This window comes from Eubalaena glacialis, chromosome 18 (genome assembly GCF_028564815.1).
Source record: "Eubalaena glacialis isolate mEubGla1 chromosome 18, mEubGla1.1.hap2.+ XY, whole genome shotgun sequence".
NCBI classification, from domain to species: Eukaryota; Metazoa; Chordata; class Mammalia; order Artiodactyla; family Balaenidae; genus Eubalaena; species Eubalaena glacialis.
In genome coordinates this window covers 63,550,152-63,576,193 of record NC_083733.1, presented here as the reverse complement: position 1 = coordinate 63,576,193, position 26,042 = coordinate 63,550,152, and the positions used below count along the sequence as shown (strand labels likewise).

At 53.9% G+C, this 26,042-nt stretch overlaps 1 protein-coding gene across 2 annotated transcripts; it reads right to left on the bottom strand.

The window, feature by feature from the left end:
• Positions 1-475: 475 nt before the first annotated feature.
• MYBPC2 (myosin binding protein C2) lies at positions 476-25,817 on the bottom strand. 2 transcript variants are annotated; one of them, XM_061173736.1, is made up of 28 exons: positions 25,643-25,817; positions 24,441-24,631; positions 23,834-23,920; positions 23,535-23,683; positions 23,031-23,148; positions 22,166-22,214; positions 21,919-21,978; positions 19,565-19,758; positions 19,185-19,317; positions 17,135-17,259; positions 16,939-17,044; positions 14,858-15,030; positions 13,207-13,372; positions 12,024-12,130; positions 11,755-11,784; positions 11,382-11,521; positions 10,120-10,279; positions 9,925-10,029; positions 9,296-9,484; positions 8,709-8,843; positions 7,000-7,167; positions 6,756-6,844; positions 6,459-6,654; positions 6,043-6,182; positions 4,558-4,717; positions 4,060-4,196; positions 1,957-2,143; positions 476-583 (listed from the first exon to the last, which is right to left on the bottom strand). In XM_061173736.1, exons 2-28 carry the CDS (start codon positions 24,550-24,552, stop codon positions 573-575), a joined length of 3,426 nt encoding a protein of 1,141 aa, XP_061029719.1. In that variant the 5' UTR covers positions 24,553-24,631; positions 25,643-25,817; the 3' UTR covers positions 476-572. The 2 variants fall into 2 exon arrangements, with proteins under 2 accessions (XP_061029719.1, XP_061029720.1); XM_061173737.1 differs by having other exon boundaries at positions 24,441-24,530; positions 25,643-25,816.
• Between the last annotated feature and the right edge of the window lie 225 nt (positions 25,818-26,042).

The window sequence follows — 26,042 nt, the reverse complement described above, 5'->3', positions numbered from 1 at the left end:
TGGCAGAAATAGCTCTTCCAGTAAGACTGCCCCAGCGCAGTCTTCTGTTCATGGTGTCTGGCTCCTCGGGCCACCACCGAGGCCCAGCGCCCACCATTCCATCATGGCTACCTCACTAGAGTAGCCCTCCCCAGTCTGGCCTTTGGTTCTTCTTTGCCCACTGCATCTGGCCCCTGCAGCCAGCCCACCTCCTCCCCACTCACAGTAGCTCGTCTAACAGGGCTGCCTCCACAGGGCGTCAGGTCCACCCGTGATTTTGTAGTTGCCACGGCAACGCGGTAGCCTCGCTAAAGTAGCTGTTCCAAGATGGCGGCCTCAATGTGGTCTGTTTCATCAGGGCTGCCTCATCGTGGTTGCTATTCCAACCTGGCTGTCCCCATCACCCAGCCCCAGGTGACTAAGCCCTACAGGAGGAGGAAGGCGGGGCTACAGACTCAAGAAGGACAGACATAATGGGAGTCCAAGACAAGACTATGATCTTCTCATTGATAACTCGGGAAAGGGAAACATGTTGGGGGAGGTCCGGGTTAGGACTCAGCAGCCAATTATCTTGGCAGGTGGAAGAGAGAGCTTCACTGCGGCACTGTGGGGGGAAAACAGAAAAGGGTGGTAAAAATGCTTGTCCCACCACCACCCGCCCCTGCCCCCGGCCCTCCGCCCGCTGGATTCGCTTGACCAGCATGGGGAGCAGGTTTTCCCTTCATCACCTAGCTCGGCACCTGGTCAACCCAACTCCATAGAGCCCTGATTCCTGTAGTTTTGAACCCAAAACTGGGACGTTCTGATTACGGAGCAGCTGCTGGAGACCAGCCGTCACTGGAATCCTGAAGTAAGGATATTTCTGAGCGGATTCAGTAGTTGATAAGGGGTACGGCAGACCCTAGGAATCATCAGTAGGTCGGCCTGGCAGATCAGTGCTTCAGAATGACAGGCAGGAGGTGCTTGGAGTGCTCCCTCTGGACGCTTTGCTAAGGGTCTGCAGCCCCTTCTGTCTACTGGGCTGTCATCAGAGCCAGGGAGGGACTCTGGAAGCCCCTATGAGCGTCAGTCGCCTCGGAGGGACTTGGTTAGCGGCCTCCCCACGAGTCTTGGCTGGTGGATGCTTGTTGGACTGAAGCCCAAGGCGGAGGATGCAAGGAAGAGCATTCTGGGTAGAGGGAAAAGCATGTGCAAAGTCCCAGGAGCAGGAGAAGGCACAACCAGTTTGTCCAACCACCAGCTGCTCGGTGTGGCTGGAAAATGGGGGCGCTTGAGGCTGGAGAGGGGCTGGGGGTGGCAGAGGCAGGACCATGACCCCAGGATGAAGGGTTCCGGGGCTGCTGGGGAGCCCTGGGAGGGCTGTAAGCAGGTCAACTGTGGATATGGGCCAGGCACCCTCTAGGGCCAGGAGGTGGAACCGGAGAGAGAGACTGGAGGCCCTGAGGCCCGAGAGGAGGCTGGGGCAGAATTCAGGAAGGAGGACAGATGAGGCTGGGGCTGTGGGGCACAGAGGTGGGGACAGGAGGGGGACAGGGACAGGCTTTGGAGGGGGCTCATTTTTCGGGGCTCCCACAGCCCCCCGTCCTCTGCCGCTACCCATGTTGGTTTCAGTGCTGTGCCACACACCTCCCCAGGCACACTGGAAGCCTTAGCGATCGTTTGCTAAGTTCTTCTCGCCCTCATCCACCTCTTATTTGTCCTTCAGCTCCTTTGGAAAACCTCAGACTCCTGCCCAGGCCGAGTCAGGCGCTCCCCTTCCCCCACCCCTACAATACCCTGTGCTGCCTTCCCTCCCCCACGTGTCACCCTGAAACATCCTGCTGGGGTCTGAATCGGCTTCCCAATCATACTCGCAGAGGGCCCGGGTCTGCCTAGGCTCCGGTCTCAGCCCTGCTCAGCACCGGCCTCCCGTTAGCTTGGTAAAGGGAGTGGATGAGGGTCAGGCAGGCGGGGCACTGGGGGCCGCCCCGTGCTCACTTCGGACTTCCAGCTTGCACTCGGCCAGGGCCTCCCCCAGCTCGTTGACGGCCCGACACGTGTAAGTCCCCGAGTCGAAGGAGGACGGGCGGCGGATGTTCAGCGTCAGGACCCCCAGGTAGTTGTTCATCAGGAACTTGGGATCTCCGCTGATTTCCATCTTGTTCTTCATCCAGACCACCTTGGGCTGTTGAGGAGAGTGGGAGAGGAAGCCATGTGACAGAGGGTCCCCTGGGAGATGGCAGAATGGGCCTTGGGAGGCAGATTTGGGTTCTCCTTTTGGCTGTGCCACCTCCTAATTTTGACTGGCTGACCTTGGATGAGTCACTTCTCCTCTCTGACCCTCAGTCTCCTCTTCGGTAAGAGGAAGAGCCCGCTCCTTGTGGTGGCCCATAGGGCCCTGCACGATTTGGCCCCATTACTCCTCTGCCCTCACTTCCCACCCCCTCCTTCCATCTGCTTGACCCACACGGGCTGCCTTACTGTCCCTCAGACACAGGCAGGCTCCCACCTCAGGACCCGGCACTGGCTCCTGCCTCTTCCAATACTGCTCTTCCCTCCTCTTTTCACCTAACCAGTGCCTACCTATCTTTCCGGTCTCAGTTCCCCTGTCACTTCCCGGGTCCTAGACTGGAACAGGAATGCCCACTTTACACTCTCACAACTGCCTGCATTTCCCTAGCACACTCACCACCCTTTATAATTTTATAGTCATTTGTGTGACTTCGGATGAATGGCGGTCTCCCCCAACAGACGGGAACTCCTTGTTCAAATCACCAGCACACAGAAAGCCTCTGAAAACGTGTGTTGAATGAATGAATGAATGATGTAAATAAATGAAGCGAATGAATGAACTGAATAAATGAATGGATTGGTAGGGAAATAAATGAGCGGAATGAATGAATGGATGGAGTTAGTGAATAAAGCAGTAGACAGCGGTGATGGCGGAAGTGAAGGAAAGAATCCACGGGATGCCTACAGGAGCTGACGCTAAAAATTGGCAAAATGTGTCAAAAGGGCCAGGCAGTCAATATTTTAGGCTTTTTGGGCTCTGTGGTCTCTGGGTCATGGACCACACACAAACCATTAACGTGAAAGCAAAATAACAAAAAAGAAAAAGAAAAAAACGTTTTAAAAATTATTTATCCCCTCGTGGTCCAGTGGTTAGGACTCGGCAGTTTCACTGCCAGGGCCCGGGTTCAATCCCTGGTCGGGGAACTAAGATCCCACAAGCCACGTGGCACAGCCAAAAAAAAAAAAAATCTTAGAGAAACCGGTGGCAGGCGGATTTGGCCCGAGGGCTGTAGTTTGCCAGCCACTGGTCTACGTGGGTCCTTGGAGTTCAAGGTTGCAAGTGTCCACATTCCCAGACAGCAGTCTGGAAACCAGATAGGACAGGAAGACGCCAAGGAGCCCTGCAGGTTTAGACCCCCTCCGCCCCAAAGGTTTCTGTTTTTGAGGGAAGTCAGAGTGTAGTGAGCTGAGACTTGGGCTCTGGTTAGAGCAGGGAGACAGGAAGTGGGTTAAAAGTGAGCAAATCCGGGGCTTCCTTGGTGGCGCAGTGGTTGAGAATCTGCCTGCCAATGCAGGGGACACGGGTTCGAGCCCTGGTCTGGGAAGATCCCACATGCCGCGGAGCAACTAGGCCCGTGAGCCACAACTACTGAGCCTGCGCGTCTGGAGCCTGTGCTCCGCAACAAGAGAGGCCGCGATAGTGAGAGGCCCGCGCATCGCGATGAAGAGTGGCCCCCGCTTGCCACAACTAGAGAAAGCCCTCGCACAGAAACGAAGACCCAACACAGCCAAAAAGTAAAATATAAAAATAAATAAATAAATTTAAAGAAGTTGCCAAACTATTAAAAAATATATATATTGAAAAGGATTCTGGACAATGATAAAACGGGAGAGGAGACTGAGGGGCTTTAGCATTTAAAAAAAAAAAAAAAAAAAAAGTGAGCAAATCCCATGAGCAAAGAGAGAACTCAGGGAGGAAGAGCCCGTGTGGCGGGCAGGCAATGGGGCTTCACCTTGGTGAAGATTTCCCTACAGGGTTACACAGCGCGCGCGCGCGCGCACACACACACACACACACACACACGGCACCTTCGGGTAGCCTCTGACGGCGCAGTTGAGAGCTGTCGCGTAACCAGCCACAACTACCCGGTCAGGTAGAGGCGTCAGGAACTTGGGAGGCGTTCGGAAGTCATGCTCCTTGTACTTAGGCATTTTGAAGGTGGCACCTGGGGGAGGGGTGACACACCTGTAAGGGGACAGATCCTGACTGTCCCCAGACCACCTCTCCTCCAACACCAGGTGCCATCAACTTTGAGTCCAGGGAGGGAGACTGTATATAAAATAGATAACCAACAAGGACCTATTGTATAGCACAGGGAACTCTACTCAATATTCTGTAATAACCTATATGGGAAAGGAATCTGAAAAAGAACGGATATATGTATATGTATAACTAAATTACTTTGCTGTACACCTGAAACTAACACAACATTGTAAATCAACTATACTCCAATAAAAAAAAAAAAAAAAACCGAGAGAGAGGGGGGACTGGGGCTGGCCCCCTCGGAGCGGTGGCAGTGGCCATACCTGTCTTGGGGATCCAGGCCGTGTTCTTGGAGACGCCAGGCGAGTCACTGAGCCCACAGATGTTCTTGCTGTAAACTCGGAAATAGTATTCATTGCCCATGATGAGGTCTGACACGGTGCAGGAGGTTTGCCGGTTGTGTTCGTAGACGTTGAACCACTCCTACGGCATGGGGGATGGGGAGGGGCCGGGAGAGTCAGGGACACGGACCCAAGCAGGCGCCTCGCTCATAAAACCCACCGTTCCCCAGCAGCTCTGTTCACAATGGCCGGAAGGTGGGAACAACCCAGGTGCCCATCAGTGGATGAATGGACAAGCAAAACATGGTCCATTCAAACCAGGGACTGGTAGGGGAATTCCCTGGCGGTCCAGTGGTTAGGACCCCACGCTTCCACTGCAGGGGGCACATGTTCGATCCCTGGTAGGGGAAATAAGATCCTGCAAGCCGCACTGCGCAGCCAAAAACAAAAATCAAACAAAAAACCAGGGCCTAGCACTCAGCCATGAAAAGGACTGAAGCACGGATACCTGCTACAATGTGGATGAACCTGGAAAACATGGTGCTGAGTGAAAGGAGCCAGACACAAAAGGCCACATAGTGTGTGACTGTATCCATAAGAAATGTCCAGGAGGGGCCAATCCACAGGGCCAGGAAGCAGATGGGGGGTTGCCAGGGACGGGGTGGGAGGGAAAGGGCAGTGGCTGCTTCATGGACGAGGGGTTTCCTTTTGAGGTGACGAAAATGTCTTGGAACTAAATAGGGTGGTTGCCCAACACTGGGAAGGTGTGAAATGCCACTTGAAGATGGTTAATGCTAAATTTGGCTAGATGAATTTTACCTCAATAAAAAAGAAAGAAAAAGAAAACCTAGGGCTTCCCTGGTGGCGCAGTGGTTGAGAATCTGCCTGCCAATGCAGGGGACACGGGTTCGAGCCCTGGTCTGGGAAGATCCCACATGCCGCGGAGCAACTAGGCCCGTGAGCCACAACTACTGAGCCTGCGCGTCTGGAGCCTGTGCTCCGCAACAAGAGGCCACGACAGTGAGAGGCCCGCGCACCGCGATGAAGAGTGGCCCCCGCTCACCGCAACTAGAGAAAGCCCTCGCACAGAAACGAAAACCCAACACAGCCAAAAATAAATAAATAAATAAATAAAAATTAAAAATAAAAGAAAACCTATTAAAGAGTTCCCTGGTGGCCTAGGGATTAGGATTCCAGGCTTTCACTACTGGGCCCAGGTTCAATCCCTGGTCGGGGAAATGAGATCCCTCAAGCCGCCTGGCACCGCCAAAAAAAAAGAAAAAGAAAGTCTATTATGCACCAAATCTCAGCCAAAAGGCTTTCCTCCCTGTCCCGGCCCATTCTCCCACATTTCCCGGTGCCTCAGTTTCCCCAGCTGGGAAATGGGAACAACACACCTGCTCTGACAATCTGGCCAGCTTTTCTCCCTGAAAGCCCACTCCAGCCCGGGCCCCTCTGGTCTCTCACCATGGTTTTCTTGTCGGCTTTCTGGATGAAATACCCGGTGATCTCACTGTTGCCGTCATCCTTGGGGGGTTTCCACTCCACCAGCGCGTTGCTGCCCCACACCTCCTTCACCATCACCTTCTCCGGTGGCCCTGCCTTTTCTGGAAGATGGGGAGCGTGTTGTAAGTCACCCCAAGCATCCCTAAACGTCCAGTGCCTCACCTCCTCTCCCCTGTCCATCCCCACACCCTCTGATCTCTCTTAGGCTTTTTCCCACTCCGCTTTCCTCCCCTTCTGCCCCACGGCCACCTCACACCCTCCCCGGCTCCAGTCTCTCCACTTTCCCCTGTCCTGGGTCCTCCTCATCTCCTCCCATCTCCTCCCCTCCCCCCCCATCGCCGCCTCCTCCATCCCCTCCCGGCCTGCGGGCCGCGCACCCACGACCCGGATGTGGATGGTGGCCGTGTCCGTCATGTTCTCGATGTGCACGCTGAGCTCGTACTCCCCGGAGTCTGAGCGGGCAGCCTGGCGCACGAAGAACACTGTGTCCAAGTCGCTGGTGCGCACGTGCACGCGGGAGGTGTCCATGGGCGCCCCGCCCTTCGTCCACACCACCTGCGGCCTCGGCTTGCCCTGTGCGGGGAGGCGGGGAGGGCGGCGACGTTAGCCCGGGTCTCGCCCGCAGAAGCTGACCCCTCACCCCTGCCCCACCCCCAGACCCCAGCTCGACGCACCTGGAAGGGAATGACGAGGTTAATATGCTCCCCCACTTTGCGGATGTAAGTCTGGCGGAGGTGGCGGGGCAGCCGGATCTTGGGTTGCTCTGAGGGCACAAACCCAGGGAGGGGCTCAGCGCCGGGCCGAGGGACTCGACAGAGGGACAGACAGACCAGGGGCGATGACGCTGTCGCGGGAGGCCCTAATGATGACACCAACTTGGTCTTTAGGAGAGCAGAGTCGGGGGTCAGGAGTCCTCACCCACAATCTCCCGGATGGTGACCGGCTGGGCCAGGGTGGCCGGCTGGCTGCGCCCGGCGATGTTGACCCCAACGACGCGGAAGGTGATTCTGGCTGCCGTGGGGAGGTTCTTGACGGTGAAGCCACAGCGCTCCACCAGCTCCGTGTTAGCGGGGATCCACTCGTCAGCTACGAGAGAGGAGCGAGGCTGGGGACCTTCCTTCAAGACCTTCCTAGGTGCCCCTCCGTTTGTGTCCTTTCAGCGCCTAGGGCCCCACCGCAATGAATAGCTGCGACGGACATTTCTTGAGCATTTCTTATGACCAGGTTGGAGCTAATTAATGTTGGCTCATTAACTCCTGCCTCCATTCTGTTATCCCCATTTTAGAGACGAGGAAACTGAGGCTCAGAGAGGGTAAGGGATTGGGGGTGGTAGTTACAGACAGCTCCTCGGATTTCCTGCTTGTAAATGGGTGCTTTTCCATCGTGGTTTTATTGCCATGGGTTGGTGAACCAATGTGAGTCAGACCAACAATCAACAGGGTGAACTCTAACAAAAGTATAATAGGTTCTGAAAGACAGATTGGGGAGGGGTGGGCAAGGGTAGGAACTGGGTAAAGAGCGCTGGGAAGAGAAAAGGAAGAAATTGACCAGAGACCACCCGTCCATCATTTACATGCATCCCCAAATTCTGTCATCACTGTATCCCGTCAAAATGGAAACTGTTTTCGCCATTTTTAGATGAGGAAACTGAGGCTTAGAGGCTTGCCCAAGGTCACACAGTTACAAAGTGAAGGGACAGGATTGGAACCCACATCTGTCTGACTTAAAGCCTGGGATACAGTGTCAAAATGATCTTGTCTGTCTCCCCAGGGAGAGGACCATGTCGGAGATATCCCCAGAGCCGGGGCACTGGGCCTGGCATGGAGTCAGTGCTCAATACATGTTTGTTTCGTGGAGGATTGAGAGTGGGATGTGTGGAAATATGGATAGGTGGATGGACAGACAGATGGAGAAACAATGCATAATTAGACGGTTGGATGGTCATATAGGCAAACGGATGGATGGAAAGAAGGGAGGGAGGGAAGAAACATAGTGGTGAAGCGATAGATATATGGATGAAAAAAATGTTACTGGATGGATGGATAGTTAAATGGTCCAAAAAATTTTCAGATGGATAGAGACAAGGTTGGATGGATGACTGGGTGGGCAACTGGAAAAAAAGAAGGAAAGAAGGGAGGGAGGGAGGGAGGGAGAGAAGGAAGGGAGGGAGGGAGAAATAAGAGGTGAAAAAGAAGGAAGGAAAAGAAGGAAGGAAGGAAGGAAGGAAGGAAGGATACATGGATGGAAGGATGGATGGATGGATGGATGAAAGATTGGTTGGATGGTTAGATGAATGGATAACTAGACAGAACAGAGGAGGAGCGAAGTAGGTAGTAGATAAATACTTGGATGGATGGATAAAAAGGTATCACTGTATGGAGGATGGGTGTAGGGGAGGGAGGAAGGGAGCGGGGAGGGAGAGAGGGAGGGAGAGAGGACAAGCTGGTCACTGGGGGCCTGGCTTGACCCATCCCATCCCAGGGATTCAGGCAAGCACAGACAGAAGGGCAGTTCGCTATGGCAGAGATCTGTCCCTGCACTGCCCTATTTGCAGTCCTCTGGACCGGACACCCACTGGGACTCTGTGTGTGCCACTGCCCCCCAGCAGGCCAGATGGGGTAACTCACAGCCCTCCACGCAGTACTCCACCAGGTACCCATCGATACCACCTGCCCCAATCCTATCTGGGGGCCGCCACTTGAGGGTGGTGGTGGTGTCTGTCACGTCCTCCACTGTCAGGTGCTGGGGTTCACTTGTGGGCGCTGTAAGAATCCACGGAAAGGGGAGGTGGGGTAAATGAGGGCTCAGGGGTCAGAGCTGGAGTCACTGGTCAGGAAAGGGATCAACATGGTGGGCCAAAGGTCAGGGAGCAAGGATGTGGTATCACGGGTCATTAAAACAAGATCTCAAGGAATCGTGAGGTCTCCAAGGGCAGGGATAGGTGTCTGTGTGGTAGGTCAGAGGTCAATGACATATTCGGGGGACAGCATGGAGTCTAGGATCATAGAGGTCGGTGGCTGTTGTATGGGGTCAGGAAGAGGTCAGGAGGATGCGTGGGGCTGGGGGGTCAATGTCTTGAGTTGTTGGATGAGAGGGGACAGAAGTCAGCGGAGTGAAGGGAGTAAAGGCCAGGGTGTAGGGTTAGAGATCAGTGACGGGCAGGCCATGGGTCAGAGGTGGACGGGGGCTCGGTGAGGGTGCAGAGAGGCATCACCAATAGGCATGAAGGGCTTGGTGTTGACGCTGGGCTGGGAGACCCCAATGGCGTTGACAGCAAAGACCCGCATCTCGTAGAGGATGCCCTCGATCATATTGGTGGACTCATAGGTGGTCTCCGGGAAGACCTCGAAGTTCAGCTTCATCCAGCGCTGAGAGCCCTTCTTCTTCCGCTCCAGGAGGTACCCTGGAGGCCCCCGCAAGCGGAGAGAAGTGGGAAGTCATGGGGAGGCCTGGGGTCCCAGGTCAGTTGGGGCAGTCAAAGGCACATCAAAAGGTCACATGACTCAGAGAGGTCTGAGGCCGTGAATCTTGAGTTGATCTCAGGGTCACAGAGCAGTCAGAGGTCACCCGTCATGGGGTCAGGGATCAAGAAGGGCCACAGGTCATGAATCAGGGCATAAGGAGTCACAGAAAATCCTAGGCTGTTAGCCAAAGTGAGGATTCCCAGGTTGCTGGGGAGTGAAGAATGATAGGGAAGGCAAAAGGGATTGTGAGATATTGAAGACGGAAAACCGAGTTTCCGAGGGTGGTCACTGAGGATGCTAAGGACTCTTGGAGGTCAAGGAGAAGTCAGGGGACAGGGGAGGTCAGAGGTCATGAGCACTGTGGCACACGGGCACTCACCGGTGACCGGCTGTCCCCCGTCATACTTGGGTGGCTCCCAGACTAGGGTGGCCCAGTCTTCTCCAACCGATGTGACACGCACAGCCTCCGGGCGGTCTGGGACATCTGGGGAAGGGGAGGCAGGATGGTCAGAGGACACCCCATGGCCTCGGAGAACCACCCCCTGGCTCAGCCCCCTTGCTTCTCTCTGCTCACCCACAACCTGCAAGAAGATGGAGGCCACGTCCTCGCCGACGGGGTTGGTGACCTTGATGGTGTAGTGGCCCTGGTCAGCTCGCTCCGTGCTCTCAATCACGAAGCTGCTGGTGTCTGCCCGCTTCTCGATGCGGACCCTGCCCTCGGTGCCTGAGAACACCTGAACACAGCCCACCAGATGGCCTTTTTCTACCCCTCTCAAAACCCAGACCGGCCTCCACCCCTCCCCTGCCCAACAGTCTCCAATGGCTCCCCGTGACCACACAACGCACAGGCTGTGGACCCAGCACAAGAGGACCTGCTGGGTCTGCCCCCAGCCTCATCACCCCCCTGCCACTGCCCTCCTTGCCTTCCGAACACCACCCTTCATTAAAAACACCAGCCTGTCTCATCCCCAAGATTTTGCAAAGCTGATCCCCAGGGCATGCAATGCCCTGACCCACTTCTCTATCTGCTATACCGTTACCCATCCTTTAGAACCCACCCAGAAGTCGCCTCTTCTGGAAAGCACTCCTGGATGCCCTCAGCTGAAAGTGACAGCCCACTTAGACTGCTATGACAGAATCCTCATAGCTGCTGGTACCTCCCTTTCTCTCAGCCCTGATCACCCTGAACTGTGACTGTTTGGGCACGTGTCTGCCTCTCTCCAAAAGAGAAGGCTCCAGGAAGGCAGGGGCTGCATCTGATTCATGGTTGTATCCTCAATGCCTATGCAAGAGCCTGACATACAGGAAACATCAGGGGTGTTTGCTGAGTGAAGGAATGAATGAAGATTGAGTCAAGTCTATCCGTTTTACAGAAGAGGAAACTGAAGCCCAGAGGAGAGAAGAAAAATTGAACTGTTCCAGGGCCTGGAACATACAAGATGAAAATATTTGTTGGATGGATGGATGGATAAGTGGATTGATTCATGGATAAATGGACAAATGGATTAATTACTGGATGAATTCATTAATCAATCAATGAACTGATGAATGGAAAGATGGTTAGATGGATGAATTGATGGATGGCTGAATTGATTGATTGATTGATTAATGGGTTAATGGATGGATGGATGAATGGAGGACTCATCACGTGCTAGGCCAGAACCATGTGATGAACAAATATAATCTCCAATCTTCAAAACAACCCTCTGAAGAAGGAATCAAATTCCTCATTCTACAGACAATGAAACTGAAGCTCAGAGAGGGAAACCAGCTTGCCTGAAGTCACCCAGCAGAGCTGAGAGGGAGAAGTCAGGGCACAGGGGAAGCTCCACATACCTCATCCTCCTTCATCCAGGTGGCGACAGGAGGGGGCTCCCCTGTGATGGACACGTCCAGCCTCAGCTTGTTTCCAGCCACGACCACAACTGAATTTTCTGTGGTCTTCCCCGAGAAGTCCAGGTGGATCTTTGGTGGCTCTGGTGGCAGAGGAGAGATTCTGGGGAACTTGGGAGTGGGCAGCTGGGCCCTCCCAATCCCCTCCAGAGGATCTCCTGAGAAGCTGGGTTCCAACAGCCACAGAGAACCAGCGGTCCAGGTCCCCTGCCCCTTCGCCCTCAGACCCAGGAGTCCAGGCCCCCAGCCCCCTCCTCCCTCAGACCCAGGAGTCCAGGCCCCCAGCCTAAGGACCACAGCAGCCTCTGGTCCCTACCTTGCTTGGGGACGTACTCCACCGTGATTTCTGGAGGACAAAGAAGACTGATGGTTAGGTCTATGGGGCCCCTTATCCCACCCTCACACCCCATCACCCTGGGACCTGGGGGGTTGGGAGGTGGATTCAGGCCCATGACTGTCCCTCCTCCCACAAGCACCTGCTGTCACCCCCAGCGTACAGTTAGGGAAACTTAATCCTGAAGGGGGTTGGGGTCTGGGAGGGTGGATGCTATGGCACCCAGGGGGAGAACAAGGAGGTATCCTCACCCAGGAATTTGAGTTTGGCCGAGAGGGACAGGGCAGAGCCGTCGGGCACAAATGTGTAGTCTCCCTCATCCTCAGGGTGGACATCGTCAATCACCAGTCCGTGGAACCTAAGGGGAGTGGGGGGGTGCAGGGCAAAGGTCAGGCCAGGTCGCCCTGGGGACCACCATGGAGAAACACGCTCCTCAGTGCAAGCCCCGTGCTCAGTGCAACGCTAGTGCCTGGACCCACATCTCGCTCTGCCCCTTCCTAGCTGTGTGGCCTTGGGCAAGTCACTTAACCTCTCTGTGCCTCCGTTTCTTCATCTATAAAATAGAGGTAATGTTCACAATCTACAAGGGGGTTGTTGCAAGGCATTTAGAAGACTCCCTGGCACCTGGTAAGTGCCCTGTAAAGCATTAAGATTAGTTCTCAGCATTATTGACACCATCAGCAGGCAGGGGCCTCACACAGAACCCAGAAAAAGTCTACGTCTGCCAAGAGCTATTATCAGGAAATCCACAGGGGCACGATGTTCTGCTGGCATCACAGTGGTTCTCGGCATTCTGCAGATTACCAGGTGTTTATCTCAGGTGTCCATGTGCTACGCTTGGAATTCCAGCCCCGTTTCCCTAGCTAGGTGGCCTCCCCGCCAAAGTTGACTGTTTGCAAATATAGCCACAAGTTTCCCGTCCTGTAGCCGTGACCCTTGCAAAGAGACCTTGCCGCCCGTGACCTCCTTTGCCCCATAGGATATAGTGGAAGTGACACTGGGACAGCGCCCAGCCCAGCCCTCAGAGGCCCTCTTCACTTCTGCTCTCTCTCGGGACACCTGTGTCGGCCACGTGAATATGCCAGGACCGGCCTCCTGGGGAATGAGGCGTCCCATGGACCAGAGTGGAGGCAGCCCAGGTGACCCAGATGAGGGCCTGAGGGAGCCCAGGAAGATGGCCATCTGAGATCAGCCAGCCTCCAACCAACCCTGAGACTCACAGTGAAATAAACCCTTGTGTTTTATTGTTGTTGTTTGTTGTGTTTTTTTGCAGTCCTGCATGGTTTGTGGGATCTTAGTTCCCCGACCGGGGATTGAACCCAGGCCATGGCAGTGAGAACAGAGTCCTAACCACTGGACCGCCAGGGAATTCCCTAAACCCTTGTGCTTTTAAACCACAGAGTCTGCAGACCACATCCGCAGTCCACTCCGTACCTCCCGATGTGGGTCATGGTGATCCTCTTGCTGGGCCGCACCTCGACCCCATTCTTGTACCACTTGCCCGTGACCTTCTCATCGGACACCTCACACTTGAACACGGCCTGTTCTGAGGCCTTCACCGTCACATCTGCGATGTCCTGCAGGACCTCCAGCTGTTTCTCTGGATGGGGAAGGAAGGAGATGGGGCCATCAAACTGCAGTCAGTCCACAAAGATTGGCGAACACCCATTATGGGCCAAGCAGTGTCCCAGGTTCTGGGATTCTGGCCGTGAAACAACCCAGAAACAATCTGCGGGCCTTGTGAGCTCACGTTCTAGTGGGGAGACAGAGAGTGAATGAGAAACACATAAACCAATAACTAGAGGGGGTGATGAGGCCTGAGGGATGGCAGGGAGGCCGCAGAAGGCTCCCAGGTGGAGGGCACAGCACGTGCAAAGGCCCTGCAGAGGAAAGCAGGCTTGCTGGTTTGGGAAACAGCCAGCAGGCTGGTGCGGAGTGAGCAAGGCAGACGTGGGAGATGGCACAGGCAGGACACATCCCACGGGCCACGGAGAGCACTTTGCATTGACTCTGAGTGAGGTGGAAACCGCTGGAGGGTGTTGGGAACATGGCTGGGGTCTGACTTACATTTTTTTTTATTTTAATTTTTTAAATAAAACAATGTACTTGTATGGCTTAAAAATAAAATGATAAGAGGATGTAGATATAGAGCGGGAAGTCTCTCACCCAACCACTTCCAATCGTACCGGTCTCGATCCCTTCTCCAAAGACACTATAGCCAGTTCATAGCCAGAAAAGCAAAGATGTACATACAGTTCATTCCCTTCTTTCTTTCTCTTTCTTCCTTCCTTCCTCCCTCTTCTTTCCTTCCTTCCTTCCTTTTCTTTCCTTCTTTCCTTCCTTCCTCCCTCCCTCCTTCCCTTGCTTCCTCTCTTTCCCCTCCATACAAATAGTGGCATATTTGCTTCTTCACCTAACAATATATCTTGGAAACCCTTCCAAATCACTAACTAAAAATTGTCCTTTTTTATGGCTACAGAGGGAACTACCATCATTTATCTGGCCTATCAATGACTTGGGCTTTTTTTTTTTTTTTTTTACTTTTTAAATTGAAAATATTACAGACTCACAGGAGTTTGTAAAAATAGCACATAGAAAAAAAGGGGGGGAAATAGCACGTAGAGTCCCATGTACCCTTCACCCAGCTCCCCCAATGGTGACATCTCTCGTAACTGTAGTCCACTATCCAAACCAGGAAACCGACATGGGTCCAGTCCCGTGAACTAGACCACAGAATGTGTTCAGTTTTCACCATCTGACATTTTGCAAGGATCACTCTGGCTGGAGTCGGGGTTGAGGCACAAGTGTAGAAACAGAGAGAGCAGTGAAGAGACTATTGCATCAGTCCAGGGTATGAGGGGGATGGAGACCTGGGCCAGGTGAGGGCAATGGAGGTGGAGAGAAGTGGTGAGATTCAGGATATCCTTTGAAGGTGGAGCCACCGGGATTTGCTGGTGAATCAAATGTAGGGTATGAGGCAAAGAAGGAGTCAGGGACAGCTCCAAGATTTGGGGCTTGGGCAACTTCGAGCAGCGTGTTGAAGCATGCGCAGTGCGGCTCCCTGCCCCACCGGGAGGCCCCCTACCTTCCACGATGAGCTCCGCCTCACACTGGCCGCCGTTGGTCATGACCTGGAAGTGACCACTATCCTCCAGGGTCACTTCCGAGTAGATGAGGATGTGACGCTTCCCATCCTTCTTTAAGCGGTACGTGGCCTTGAAGGAATCCTCCCGCGTCAGTTCCACGCCATCTTTCATCCTGGGTGGAGGGGACAGGAAGGGGGGAAGTGAGGGGCCCGCTTAGGCCGGCGTCTGGATGTCAGAGGTGAGTGAGGGGCCAGACAGACAGTCCTGAGCAGGAACCAGGGGTCAGAAGGGAGATCACGAAAAGGAGGAGAGACAAAGGTTGACAGAGGTGTCTAGAATGGATGGATCACAGGTGGGGGTTGGGGAGAGAAAGAGGAAGAAGAGGTCACAGGCCACAGGTCTCAGTTGGAGGTCAGGAGACACAAAAAAGGGTCATGGGGAGAGGTCAGAACATGGAGGAAGTTCGGGGTCACAGAGAGATGTCAAATATTGTGGCCTCAGTAAATGGTGCTTCCCTGCTTGGGCCAGTCTTCCCACTTCACTTCTACCTCCTCATCATTCGAACCTCAACTCAATCATCACCTCCTCCAGGAAGCTTTCCCTGACCTCCTGAGTCCTTTTCTCCTATTAAAAAGTGGTTATAGCATCAGTTATTTCTCCTCTGCAATATCAATACTTGTCAAAATAGAACTTTGATATTTATTTGTGTGATGACTTTATTAATGCCTGTTTCCGTTTTCAACACACACACACACACACACACACACACTCCGCCCCGGCAGTTTGCCAGATCATAAACTCCACAAGGGCAGGTGCCATGTTAATATATATTCTCTCCATTTTCTCTCCAATACATAGAAGAGTGCCACCACACAATAGGTGCTCAATAAATACTTGTTGGATGGGGGAATAGATGCAAGAATGGACGAATGGATGGGTAGATGGGTGAGTGGGTGGACAGGTGGGTGGATGGATGGATGAATCAATGGGATGGGTGGGGAGATGATGGATGGATGGATGGGGGACTGGGGAGATGGATGGATGGATACATGAATGAATGGTCAAAGGATGGATAATTGGTTGAATGGGTGAATAAATAACTTAAAGAATCAGAAATAGCAGGGATCAGGAAAAAGACCTGGAAGAGGATGGGATGGGGAGAGGTCAGAAGTTTCAGAAAGAGGTCATGGGTGAAGATCAGGATTTATAGAGAAAGGCTGAGGTCTCCTGGAAACTACCGGTTAAAGTTCTGAAATCTTCGGACTTACCTGGTGGCACAGTGGTTAGGAATCCTCCTGCCAATGCAGGGGACACGGGTTCGAGCCCTGGTCCAGGAAGATCCCACATGCTGCGGAGCAACTAAGCCCGTGCACCACAACTACTGAGCCTGCGCTCTAGAGCCCGCGAGCCACAACTACTGAGTCCATGTGCCACAACTAGTGAAGCCTGCGTGCCTAGAGCCTGTGCTCCACAACAAGAGAAGCCACCACAATGAGAAGCCCACGCCCCATAACAAAGAGTAGCCCCCGCTCACCACAACTAGAGAAAGCCCGCGCACAGCAGCGAAGACCCAACACAGCCAAAAAAATAAATAAAATTTTAAAATAAATAAATAAATAAATAAAAATTAAAAAAAAAAAAAAGGTCTGAAATCTTCAAGAGAGGTCCTGGGGCTTCCCTGGTGGCTCAGTGGTTAAGAATCCACCTGCCAATGCAGGTGACACAGGCTCGAGCCCTGGTCCTGGAAGATCCCACATGCTGCGGAGCAACTAAGCCCGTGCACCACAACTACTGAGCCTGTGCACCACAACTACTGAAGCCCGCGGGCCTAGAGCCCGTGCTCCGTGACAAGAGAAGCCAGGGCAGTGAGAAGCCCGCGCACTGCAAGGAAGAGTAGCCCCTGCTCGCCTCAACTAGAGAAAGCCCGCGAGCAGCAACGAAGACCCAATGCAGCCAAAAATAAATAAATTAAATTAAATTAAATTAAACAAAAAAAAAAAGAGAGAGGGCCTAAAGATCAAGGCTGAGGCAAAGACGCTGTGGGCATCTGTAGGGAGATCAGGGGTCAAGAGTCACTTACCACATGACTTGGGCACCCTCTTCTGACACCTCCACTGCCATTTCTACCCGGTCGCCCACAAACACCTGCTGGTCCTCGAGGGGTGTGACAATCAAGACTGGGGGTTCTGTGGGGCGCGGGGCGACAGGAGGTCAGTAGTTTCAGGATCCCCTCCAGAGCCCCACTCCCCAAGCTCACACCCAAATTCCGGCCTCACCTCTGACGAAGACCTCAGTGAAACACTTCTCATCTTTGACGACGACCTCATAAGCAGCATCGTCCGCCAGCGTACACTTGTTGATGGTGAGAATTCGCTTCTTACCAACATTCTCAAACACGTGCCTGATGCAAAAGTCTCAGCTCAAGCCAGGGCATGGAGGAGATTCTGCATCCACCCATCTATCCTCAGGACGAGCCACTCCCTCTCAGAGCCACATTGTGTGGGAGGAGATCGATGGTCCAATTTCTAGTATTTAAGTAACCACAGCGGAAATACTAACCGTCCACCCATATCCGTCTTCTTCCATTTAGCAGTGACACACAGCGACCCACCTAGAGAACTACATTTCCCAGCCTCCTTTGCGGCTGGGCGGGCCGCACCACTGAGCTTGGACCAACGGAATGCGAATGGATGTGATGGCATAACTGCTAGGTCATCTCTAATTTTGCGGTGCTTGTTCTAGACTTCTCTCCTTCCAGCTTCCTGTCTGATAGACACAGATGTGCCCATGACCCGCTTCAATCATGCAGATGAGGACAACACCACAAGAAATGGTGTAGCCAAAAAATATGGAACCTGCGTCTAGCTCAATCCGCCAGAAATATCTTTCTCTCTAAATTAATATGTTCTGGGGACTCTTTGTTACAGCAACTTAACCTGTATCTTAATTAACATAATTTTTATCTTATCCAAAATGCTCGTGATGAGAAATTTAGAAAACACAGCCAAGGGGAAAATAATAAAAATAGAACCCATCCATAATTGTATCACCAAGAGATAACAGCTACAAATATTTTGGCCTCTCTCTTTCCAATCTTTTTATATCTAATCTATATGTAGATTAACATTTTGTGAAACAGAGATAAGCACTATGCTTCTGCACATAACACTAATCTTGAACAGCTTCCCATGTTAGTATAAATTTTAGAATGTCTTTTTTAGTGACTGCACAGCACCTTAACATGGAATTGTATGTTTTGGTTGACTTTTTGCTACAGCAGCAAATGCTCCAGTGAACATCCTTGCAGCTAAATATGCATAACCATGATCATGCCCTTACGATAAATACCTAGACTTGCACACTCTAAAGGTTTTGGGGGGACTTTCCTGGTGGTCCAGCGGGTAAGACTCCGCTCTCCCAATGCAGGGGGCCTGGGTTCGATCCCTGGTCTGGGAACTAGATCCCGCATGCCGCAACTAAGACCTGGCACAGCCAGGTGCCATTCCATTCCATTCCATGCCATTCCATTAAAATGAAATATTTTAAAAATAAATAAAGGCTTTTGAATACACTGCCCTTTTGGAGATTTGCTGATTTACATTCCCACCAATAACATGTGGACCTATTTCCCTATGTCTTCTCCAGCTCTAGGTTTTATCCTTTTTTGGCGGGGGGCTGCTGCACCCTGGCATGAAGCATACGGGGATCTTATTTCCCCAACCAGGGATCGAACCCGCGCCCCCTGCAGTGGATGCGCTGCATCTTAACCACTGGACTGCCAGGGGAGTCCAGATTTTATCATTTTGTAAAGTTTTTGCCCATCTGGAGAGCAGAAAGACCGTTGGTGGGTTTTTTTGTTTGTTTGTTAATATTTATTTTATTTATTTATTTATTTGGCTGCGCCGGGTCTTAGCTGTGGCATGCGGGATTTTTAGTTGCAGCATGTGGGATCTTTAGTTGTGGCATGCGGGATCTTAGTTCCCTGACCGGGGATCGAACCCGGGCCTCCTGCATTGGGAGCGCAGAGTCTTAACCACTGGGCCACCAGGGAAGCCCCAAGACCGTTGTTTTGAATCGTGTTATTCTTATTGGTGGTGGTGGTTGTGTTTGCAAGGTTGAATATGTACTTAGTGAATTAGCTATTCGGTTTCTTCTAACTGAATTCCTGTTCTTCATCGCCTTTGTCTATTTTTCTACCGAGGTGTTTGCACTTTTCATATGGATGAGGGAGCGCCCTTCCTGGGTTAAGAGTGGCCAGCCTTATTTCTGGACTCCCTCTCTGGGACTTGGATACCCCCCAACCCGGGGACTGCCCCTCTCACATACTTGCTACTTGGTTTGATTTCCTGGCCGTTCTTGAACCACTTGAGGGGAAGGTCTGGGTTGCTAATCTCTACCACCAACTTGATCTTGTTGCCTCTGTCCACTTGGTAGGCTGGATCCAGCTTCTTCGTGAAGGCTGGAGATTGAGGGATGCAAGAGGGATGGAGCTGAGAGGTTCTCACTGCCTTGAGCTGTCAAGTCCCCCTCCCCAGACCACCAAGGTCAGAGAGCCTCCTATGAACTTGGAGGCCCCTGAGAACTGGCATCTCTATTACTCCTCAGATTAGGACCTCCAAAAGATAAGTCCAGGGTTCAAACATCAGATACCTACGATGCTGGAGTCCCTATGGGCAGGGCCCATCTCCCCTCAGACCAGCACTGACCTGTACTCTTCTTGACCTCGACCTTGGCCTTCTTGAGCCGCTTCAGCATGCCCCGGAGGTCAGTGATGCCATACTGGAAGGCAATCCTCTCATACTCGCTCTTCTTTGCCCCTTTCAGGAGCTCCCAAATCTCAGGCGGGATGCCTAGATCATCGTCATCTTTCTTCTTTTTCTTCTCCTCCTCAACCACCTGCCTGAAGGTGGGGAGAACAGGCCGGGGCCACCAGAGAGTGAGGAGGTGAGGGTCTCCCTCTGCCTTCTCCACCCACTTGCTGTGTCACTTTCTCTCTCTGGGTCTGTTATTCCTTATCCTGTCCCACCTGAACCATTGCCCCAGCCTCCTCCCTGGCATCCTGACCTCATCTCATCTCTTCCCCTCCAGTCGGTTCCCCACTTGGCCCCAGAGGGCTATTTCTGACCCCCACATCAGATGCCATCCCTTCCCTGCTCAAAACTCCTCCGTAGCTCCCCATGGCCCTCAGGAGGAAACCCCAGCAACTCAGCCTCGAAATCACAACCTCACCCTCTGTCCCATCAAACTCCCACAACTACCCAAACCACGCTACTTGCCTTTTCCTGAGCACTCTGGGCTCGCTCCTGCATCCCAGCCTTTGCACAACGTCTTTCCCTGCCTGGATGACCTATCTCCACCTGCTCGTCAATCCTACAAATGCTAGTACCGAAGTTCCCTCCTCCACGAGGCACCCCCTGTCCTGCCAGCAACATCAGTTGCCCTCACTCTGAGCTCTCACAAGGCCCTCGTGGGACCTTCTCGCTGACCACACTAAACAGTCTTGGTCTGTGTCTGTGTCGGCTGGACCAGACCCATCTTCCCAAGGCAATGAGTGACTCAATGTCAGGGAACCAGTCAAACTTCTCCCTGTTCCCTGATCAGGGCCTGGTAGACGGGAGGCCTCAGAAGATGTTTGATGAGTGAGAGAGAGTGAATCTCTGGAAAGAAGGAAGGAAGGGAAGGGAACAAAAGAAGGATAGATGAGTGGGTGAATCTGGGGGACATATGAATATCTGGATTGATGTACAGAGCATTAGGTGGGGAACTGGTAAATGGGTGGAGGGGTCCATGGATGGCTAAGCTGATGGATGAATGGGTCAGTGGATGGGTGGGTTGGTAGGGGATGGGTGGCATTAAGATAGATGGATGGGTTGATGGACGATGGCTGGGTAGGTGGGTGGATTGATGAGTTGGTGGCAGATGGTTGGGTGAGCAGTTGGGTGAATATGTTGATGGAAGATGCCTGGGAAGATGGTTGGCTGGGTAAAGACAAACAGATGAATCTATTAGTAAATGGAGTTGTTGGGGATTTGGTTATGGGGATAGTTGAGTGAGTAGAAGGATGGATCCGTGGACCAGCAGATAATGAATAACTGAGTGACTGGACAAGCAACATGTAGAATAATATAAAATTGCCAATATTCAATCACTTTTTACCTACAGAATAGCAATTTCATATAGATGAGTCTAACAGAGAGCTATCTGGGAGGATGGGTGTGCCGTTGAAGAGGTGAACAGTTGAAAGAGGAATGCCTGGCTAGATGGGGAGGTGGATGAGTAGATGGGTGGGATGCTGGACTCAGTTGAAAGAGAGATACAGGTGCAGATGGATACACAGGTGGGAAGGTGGATGCATGGTAGACAGATGGCTGGTGGAAAGGTGGATAGATGGGTGCCTCAATAGATGGGGAAGTGGATGATGCAGTAGGTGGGTGAAGGATGAATGAATGGGTGAATGAATGGGTGGCTGAATGTAATGGCCGATGCATGGATGGACAAGTGGGAAGAGGGGGGTAGATGAATGGATATGTGGGCAGATGGATGGGCGGTGGGCAGGTAGGTGGATGGGTAGATTCGTAGATGGATAAATAGGTAGCTGGTTGCCTGAATAGATGAGTGGGCAGACTGATGAGTGGGTGGGTTGATTAGTAGATGGATAAATAGTAGCTGGTTGGATGGATGGATGAGTGGACAGCCTGGTGAGTGGGTGAATGGACAAGTGGATGGATGGATGGTTGGTTGGGTGAACAGGCGGATAAGTGGGTGAATTGGAGCCTGAGAGGACAGGAAAGTGGATTTGAGGGTGATGGGTTAAAGGGTGGGTAGGTAGGAGAATTGATGGGCAGACTGTTGGTTGGGTGAGGCTGTGGGTAGGGGTGTGGGTGAATGGGTGGATGGGGGAATGGACAGGTGGCTGGGTGGGCAAGGAATGGGTAGATGGAGGGGAGGTAGAGTCCCAGGATGGCAGTGGGGAAGCAACGGGGGGCAGGGGGGGCCTCACCCACCATCCTCCTCCTTGAGCCCCCATCTCCCCTTTCTGTGCCAGGCGGGGTGGACTCACCTCTTCTTCAACAGGCTGCTGAAATCCAGCTCACCTTTGCCTTCTGGTGTCCTTTCACCCCTGTGGCCATTGAGAGGGAGTGTGAACCCCAAGGAGGTCCCGACCCTCAGACTCACCCTGGGTCCCCACTCCTTGCCCTCCCTGATCCTCCCCTTCTCCCACAGCTGCCCCTCCCAAGGGACACCCTCCCATGGTCCTTGGCACCAGGACATACTCCTGCCCCTCCCCAGGGTCCAGGGTCACTTACGAACGCTTGAAGCTTTCTAGAGTCTGCCCAGCGGAGTCCTGATGGGGCGCTGGGGAGAAGCAATGGGGGAAGGGAAGGTGAGCTTGGAGGCAAGGCCTGATCTAAGACCAAGAACGCCCACCCCGGGCCTGCACAACCTCCCCCAGACCCCTTTTCCTCCATCTCTTGGGCCAGCACACCCTCTCACTTGGGCCTGGACACCCTCTGCTTGTAGACGCATTTCCCTGGCTGCCATGCACCACCCTCTCTCAGCGGCCTGTATCCCCCTCACACCTGGGCCGGCTGGCCCTTCTCCCCGGGGCTGGGCAAACTCATTCCCTGTGCCCTCCATGTTTAAGTCCCCACACATCCTGGGCTGCAGATGCCCCAAAACCTGTACACCCTCAGAGTTCCATACACATGCTCCCAAATCTGTGTAGCCTCCCATCAATCCTGTATACCCTCACCCTAAACCTGTCCACCCTTAGACTCCCCTGAAATAAACAGTAGACAATACAATGGAAATTATACTTTAAAAAACAAAAAACAAAAATAACCTGGGACACCCTCACTTCCCGAGCCCTTACTGCCACTTTCTCAAGCTTGTACACTGTGACCCTGGAATCTACATAACTCACCTCCTAAGCTCCACGTGAACACCCCCAAACCCTGAACCTTTTCACCCCCAAATCTACACCTCCTCACCCTCTAAGCCGGTAGACTGTCTCCCCAGTTTTGAACAACCTGAGCCCTGCCTCTGTGCTCCATCTTCTGAAAACCTGTGCCCGCCTTATCCCCACATCAGTACACTCTCCCAACACCTGGCTGACAGATCCATCCCCCCAACCAGACCCAAGACCCCTGGCCCCCACCCCCGCCAGCGTACCCTCCACATCAATTTTGAAGGCACAGCTGTCGCAGATGTCCTTGGCTTTGACCTCGAGGCGGTAATCCCCGCGGTCACCCAGTGCCACCTTCCTGATGTGCAGCTCCAAGGCGTATACCTGGGGGCCAGGCCAGGGGTATGGGTGCACATGACCGACCCCCAGTGCCACCCCACCTCCCCCAGAGCCCACCTCACAACTCTCTCTGAGTGCCCCCAGGAAGGGCCAGCTGTCTCTTCCCATGCCTGGACAATCTTGACCTCTGGGGGCCTGCGTCCCTGAGCCTGAGAGCTCTCTGGGCACGCACACGCCGTGCCCAAGTGCACCCTGCCCTGGCCCAAACATTCTTCCCTCCTGCCCGGCACAACCTCTACCAAGGAGCTCCACACGACCTCCAACCCTGGCCCAAACATTCTTCCCTCCTGCCCGGCACAACCTCTACCAAGGAGCTCCACACGACCTCCAACCCTGGCCCACAAGCCCTCGAGTCCCCACAGGGTCCTCACATTGCTGGCAGAGTCGTGGGACTCCTTGAAGGAGAATCGGGCCCCACTCTTGCTGCCCAGCTCCAGCCACTTCCCCTTGAACCACTTGATGGCTGGTTTGTCCGGCAGCTCTTTCCCGTTCAACTTGGCCAAGATCACGGCATCCTTTCCTGGGTAGGGGTGGAGGGGTGGGAGGGAATGGCCAGGCAGGAGTCATAAGACTCCACAGAGAGGACTGGGAAGCAGGGAGACCCCAGCCCCGCCTCCCTCAGACCCAGGAGCCCAGCCCCCCACCCGATCCTCCCCGAGGCACCCCTCACCAGCCTCCACCGACACAGAGTCTGGCTTCTTCAGGAAAATGCCGGTGGGCTCCTCAGTGGTGGGAGACTGGTCCTCAGGTGGGGCTTCTGCTCAGGAGACAGGATTAGGGGGTCTAAGGCTGGCCAGGGAGGGGGCGGCAGGCCACTTTGGGGGCGGGGTTGAGAGTGAATGAGGGACCCTCTGCTCAGCAGTCAAAGACCTTGGGGGCACAGTGGCTTCTCCTGACCTGGGAGAGATCACGCGTCATCCAGGTAGCTGCGTGACCAGGTTCCCCGCCCCTTTGGGCCTCAGTTTCCCCATCTGTGAACCGGCTGGTCTTAAATGGGGCTTTGGGGTAGGAGAGGGTAGACTGGGGCGTTCAGAGCTGGGCAGGACTCGGTGATGAATCAGCCGGTTGCTGGGGGCTTGAAGGCCAGGCTGAGGGGCTAGGCTCTGTCCTGGAGGCACTGGGGAGCCAGGGAGGGCTGTGAGCAGGGGAGGGCAGTCAGTGCTGGAGCTGTGGGGAGGGGGGACTAAAGGAGAGAGAGCGGGAAGGTGCAGAGGGGCCAGGGGAGGCTGGGGGATAAGGTGCCAGGTTCTGCCCGGCCCTCTGGAACACCATCTCACCTTTGGGGGGCTCTGCAAGCGCCTCTTGAGGTGGCGCTCCCTTGGGAGCCGGTTTGGTGGCATGTCTGTCTGCGGGGGCATCTTTGGCCGCTGTGAGGCAGGAGATATTCATAGCTGAGCACCACGTGCTCAGCGTTCTCCTCTTCCGGAGCCCAGGAGGGCAGGTCCCTGGGCCCCTCCTCCTTCAGAATCTGCAGTCCAGCAGTCCAGGTGTAAATTTATCTCTAATTCCAGAGTTTGTGAGATCCGGTTTCTCCTTGCCCCAGGCAGGCCATGCCCCATCCACCCAGGCCACCAGCCTCTGACCTTTTAGGACTTGGTGGTATAATTAGCTCTTCCCCTGGGCTGGAAACTGGATACTCGTGCTGACCACAGCATCTTTCACCCGCCCTGCCTGCTGGCGCCTGGCCCGCTGGGGCCCCAGCTGCAGCGAGGGGCTGGACCACCATCCCTCAGCCTGGCTGGTCTGGTGCCAGCGGACTGGACACCCCGGGAGGAGGGGTCCTCCCTGGGGGCTTGTGTCTCCTCTGTTCACTGCCTCATAGAGAGAAAGCCCCATCCCCATATAAAGAAATGCCTCCAGTCCCATTCAAAGAAGGGCCCCAAAACTGCACATAAAGAAAGGCTCTACAGCCTCTATATGGAGAAGGTCCCCTAATTCCTACACGGGGAAGCCCCAATTCCCATTGAAATGAGGTCCCGTCAACCTTGTACAGAGAAGTCTCTCCTCACCACACAGAGAGGAACCCCTAATATCTAGGCACACAAGGACCTCATTCCCCTGCCGCGAAAGGCCCCAATCCTCACTCAGAGAAGTGACCCCGGTCCCTTCCCAGAAGACCCCATCCCCAAATGTAGAGGACCCCAAACGCCCTGCAAAGACTCCGCAGTCGACAACCACAGGACTCCCATCCTCAACGAGAAAAAGGGACACAAATTCATAATCAGAGAATCTCCATCTGCACCCAGAGATAAACCCCCAACTCCCTACAGAGAAAGGAACCCCTACCACCCCACAGGGAGGGGGAAACCCCCTCCCACCTAACACAAGTATGGGACCCTCCCATCCCACACAAGGAAGGGAGCTCCTCCCCACACAGAGAAGTCACCCCATTCTCCCAACCCCACGGAGGGAGAAGCCCCCAATCCCATTCAGAAAACAGAATCGCGTCTCCACATAGGGAGGAAGTCTTCAAATCCACCTGGTTTTTCCTCAGGCATGCCGGCGGATCTGCTCCCTCTCCTCTGACCGCAGCTGTGTCCCGATGGGCTTTAGGGAGGACAGGTGGGCCCCCGGGGGAGCCCTTTAAGGAGTCCAGAGACTCCCAGGAGGCCCTGGGAGGCATCAAACGCGCCTCCCCACCCTCCCCTGCAGCCCCACATTCCGCCTGTGTGTTCTAAAGGGCGAGAAATAACAGCTGGACAAGGAGAGATGGCTGAATGCCAGGTCCCCAGGGAGGAGGGGCTGGGGTTCCGACACCTGGGTCCGAGGCAGGACGTGCCGGAGGCGGGGGACTCCCGGGTCTGAGGGAAGGGGGCCTGGGGGCCTGGACTCCTGGGTCCAGGTGCAGAAGGGACCTGGAGTCCAGATTTTTGGGTCCC